The sequence below is a fragment of the Helianthus annuus genome, chromosome 16, assembly GCF_002127325.2.
Source record: "Helianthus annuus cultivar XRQ/B chromosome 16, HanXRQr2.0-SUNRISE, whole genome shotgun sequence".
Classification (NCBI taxonomy): Eukaryota; Viridiplantae; Streptophyta; class Magnoliopsida; order Asterales; family Asteraceae; genus Helianthus; species Helianthus annuus.
In genome coordinates, this window is record NC_035448.2 from 106,811,235 (window position 1) to 106,814,746 (window position 3,512).

General features: G+C 44.3%; 1 protein-coding gene across 1 annotated transcript; it reads left to right on the forward strand.

The window, feature by feature from the left end:
- The first annotated feature begins 638 nt into the window (after nt 1–638).
- On the forward strand, nt 639–1,334 carry LOC110901157. Its single transcript, XM_022148002.1, has one exon. It carries the CDS (start codon nt 639–641, stop codon nt 1,332–1,334), a length of 696 nt encoding a protein of 231 aa, XP_022003694.1.
- Nucleotides 1,335–3,512: the final 2,178 nt, after the last annotated feature.

A 3,512-nucleotide genomic window follows, 5' to 3' on the forward strand; every position in this document is an offset into this window, starting at 1 on the left:
TTGTTAGTGCCGAGGCAGAGGGTTTGCCATGCTTCTCGGACTTGGCGAATTATTTAGCGACCGGAGATCTTGTGAGGGGTATGTCCTACCAACAAAAGAAAAAACTTCTTAGGGAGGCTAGGAAGTATATTTGGGACGACCCATACCTCTTTAGGATAGGTGGAGATAGAGTGCTTAGGAGATGCGTTTCAAAGGAGGATGATTTAGACATCCTTAGACATGTGCACAAGGGTTTAACGGGAGGCCATCACGGAGCGAATATGACGGCACAAAAGGTATTTGATAGTGGGTTTTATTGGCCAACGGTAGTTAAGGATGCCGTAGAGTTTGTTAGGACTTGTGACCGTTGCCAACGTACCGGCAACATCTCATCCAAGGATGAAATGCCTCAAAATCCCATCCAAGTCTTCGAAATCTTTGACGTATGGGGCATTGACTTCATGGGACCTTTTCCATCTTCAAGTGGGAATAGGTACATCCTCGTGGCCATTGATTACGTTTCAAAGTGGGTCGAAGCTCAAGCTTTGCACACCAATGATGCCCGAGTGGTGGTGAGATTCCTTAAGAAGCTATTCACGCGTTTCGGAGTCCCTAAAGCTATCATAAGTGACCGTGGCACGCATTTTTGCAATTCCGCCATGGAAAAAGCACTTGCACGCTACGGTGTCACTCACCGTCTTTCTACCGCATACCACCCGCAAACTAGTGGCCAAGTAGAGAATGCTAACCGAGGGGTGAAGAGAATCTTAGAGAAAACGGTAGGAAAAAGTAGAAAGGATTGGTCGGAAAAGCTCGACGACGCTTTGTGGGCATTCCGTACCGCCTATAAAACACCGTTAGGAACAACACCCTTTATGATCGTGTATGGCAAAGCTTGGCATCTTCCGGTAGAGCTAGAGAATAGGGCGTTGTGGGCATTAAAAACCGTAAACCTTGACCTTACCGAAGCCGCAAGAAGGAGGTTCTTCCAAATTCATGAGTTGGAAGCATTGAGGGATGCCGCCTATGAACGATCATGGAGTATCAAGGAGAAAACCAAGGCATTGCATGATAGGCGGTTGCGAGGTTTGAAAGAGTTTAAGGTAGGTGATAAAGTGCTTTTGTTCAATTCACGTTTGAAATTAATAGCAGGGAAATTGAAATCGAGATGGAATGGCCCGTATGTGGTGAAAGAAGTGTTTCCATACAGCACGGTTGAATTATACGATGAAGTCGACAAAGGTGTATGGAAGGTAAATGGTCATAGACTGAAACATTACTTGGGAGGTCCCATTGATACCACCGAAGAGGAAGAAGTTCCTCTAGCGGACCCACCTACCTTCACCGATCAGTGAGCGCGAAAAGCTTCGCGTGTAGAGTATGTACCATTTGTAAATTTCTTATTTTTTCGTATTTTTCGTAGTTTTTCGGTGTTTGTTTTGTGTCGTTGAGAATTTTGCAGGTTTCATCACCGCTACGGAACGGAGAAAGCTTGAGAAAAGAGGTCCCAGGTAAGTGTCTTGGACACTTAGAACAATTTTTGAGGGTTTTGGATGGTTTGGGAAAAGTTAGGAAATTTTTCTAAGGCATGGAACCAATTTTTTCACGAAACCTTCTGTGAAAAACGATGCCTCGCGCGACGCTAAGGACCCTCGCGCCACGCGAGGGTCAAAGGTTCAAAAACTAATTAATTCCTACCTGCCGCGTAACGCGAGGCCTTCCATGACCTCCTACGCATCACGCGACGCCCTGTTGACCCCTTTCAAATTGTTTTAAGTGAACCTGTCGCTGCATTCTTTCTTTTTTCCCCAATTCTAAACCCTAGAACGCGAATTTCACCTAAATCACCATAACTCACTCATTTCTTCACCAAATCTCCCCATTCTTCTTCCTAAATCACCACAATCACATTCCCCACAATCTTAACCATCAATTTCACCCAATTTGCGCTCCATTTTCACGTTTTTGGACAAATTCGTGCACCAAAAGTTCAAGACTTCATTTTTCTTGCTAAATCCGAATCCAAGGTATGCTTTCTGTGATTTCTTGCTAGTAGGTAGCTTTATTGCTTCGTTTTAGTGTCGGGTCAGTCATGTCTTAGTTTTAGGGTTTGTGTGGGGTCAAAAAAAGGTTGGGATTTTTGAGCTTTTTGTCGTGTTAGTGGTATGCGGGTGGTTATGTTTGGGATATTTACATACAAATCGGGTCTGCGGATGGTTAGGGTTGGTTTGCTTGAGGTTGTTTAAGACATGAGGGGTATGTTTGGACAACTAGACAACACGTTTGAGTTTTACTGGTTTGTTTGGGTATAACTATGAATTCTTGCTAAAAAAATAAGTTTTTGAACTGATTTTTGCAAATGAAATTAGTTTTCTAAACAGATTTTGTTGCCACCAAAGTTGTGTCAAGGTTTAAAATGTCCAACTCTCACGTGTTTTCGCCTCAAGTGTGGGGATATTTTGGCACTTACGCTTAATTGAGGACAATTAAAGTGCCGGGAGGAGATAGTGTACATTGAGTCGTAGGTCGTTCGAGTTATTGAGTTTAGTAGTGTCTTTAGAGTAGTAGTTTGAGTCTAGTGTCGGGTTTACTTATATGCATGTACAAGTTCACAACTTTTTGCCCGTACTCAATCTCCATTCGGGTAGAATGATGTGTAACTTAAGCTTTTGTAAACGGTAACCCATGTTTTCGAAATTAGCCGCGAATGAAATGCTATACGGCTATTTCATAAAAAAAATTAAAAACACCAAAAATAGCTTGTGAGTACTAACAATCTGCATTGTTTCTCTTGTCAAATCTTTCTTGTTTTGCAGATCATGTCAGGTGCAGGTTCGTCGTCAAACCCAAGGAAAAGGAGGATCGAGTATCGCGGGAATGACAGGAGAGTGTATGCCCGGATTGAGAGGTTGGTTGATCATCCGGTATTGGATTTTGAAGAGGGTACCGAAGAGAGGGTAAAGCTCAAAAAGTATGTGGTAACTCAGACATTGGAACATCGTGTCATGGATTGGGAATGGTTACAAAGTATGGGAGCAAGTGAGCGGGTGGCAGAATTGTTAGGGTCGAGATTGAGGATGGCTATGGATGCATGTGACGGGCCACAGTATACCGAACTTACAATTGAGTTTCATTGTACCTTCCGTCACAAAGAGGGTACTTTTGCTGAAAAGGATGCGGTATCGTTTTCATTGGGTAGAAATCTTTTGACTACACGCAGCAGAGGTTTGATCAGATTGAGAGCAGGAAACGGGTTGACCACCAGTGGACCATGCAGAGCCACCACCGACAGGACGACATGCTCAGGTACATGATGTCGGGTATGTCACTAGATGCTCCGATTCCTCCACCCTTTGCAGGATTATTACCTCCACCAGTTTATGGAGGCGAGCAGCAGACCCCGTATGTTTATGGTCAGTATCCGGGGTATGACCAGTGGGGGGGTCAGAGTGGTTATGCCTATAGTGGTCAGTTTGGTTGGCAGCAGGCTGGCGGTTCGGGAACCCAGCAGATGGAGGAGGATTCTGAGGAGG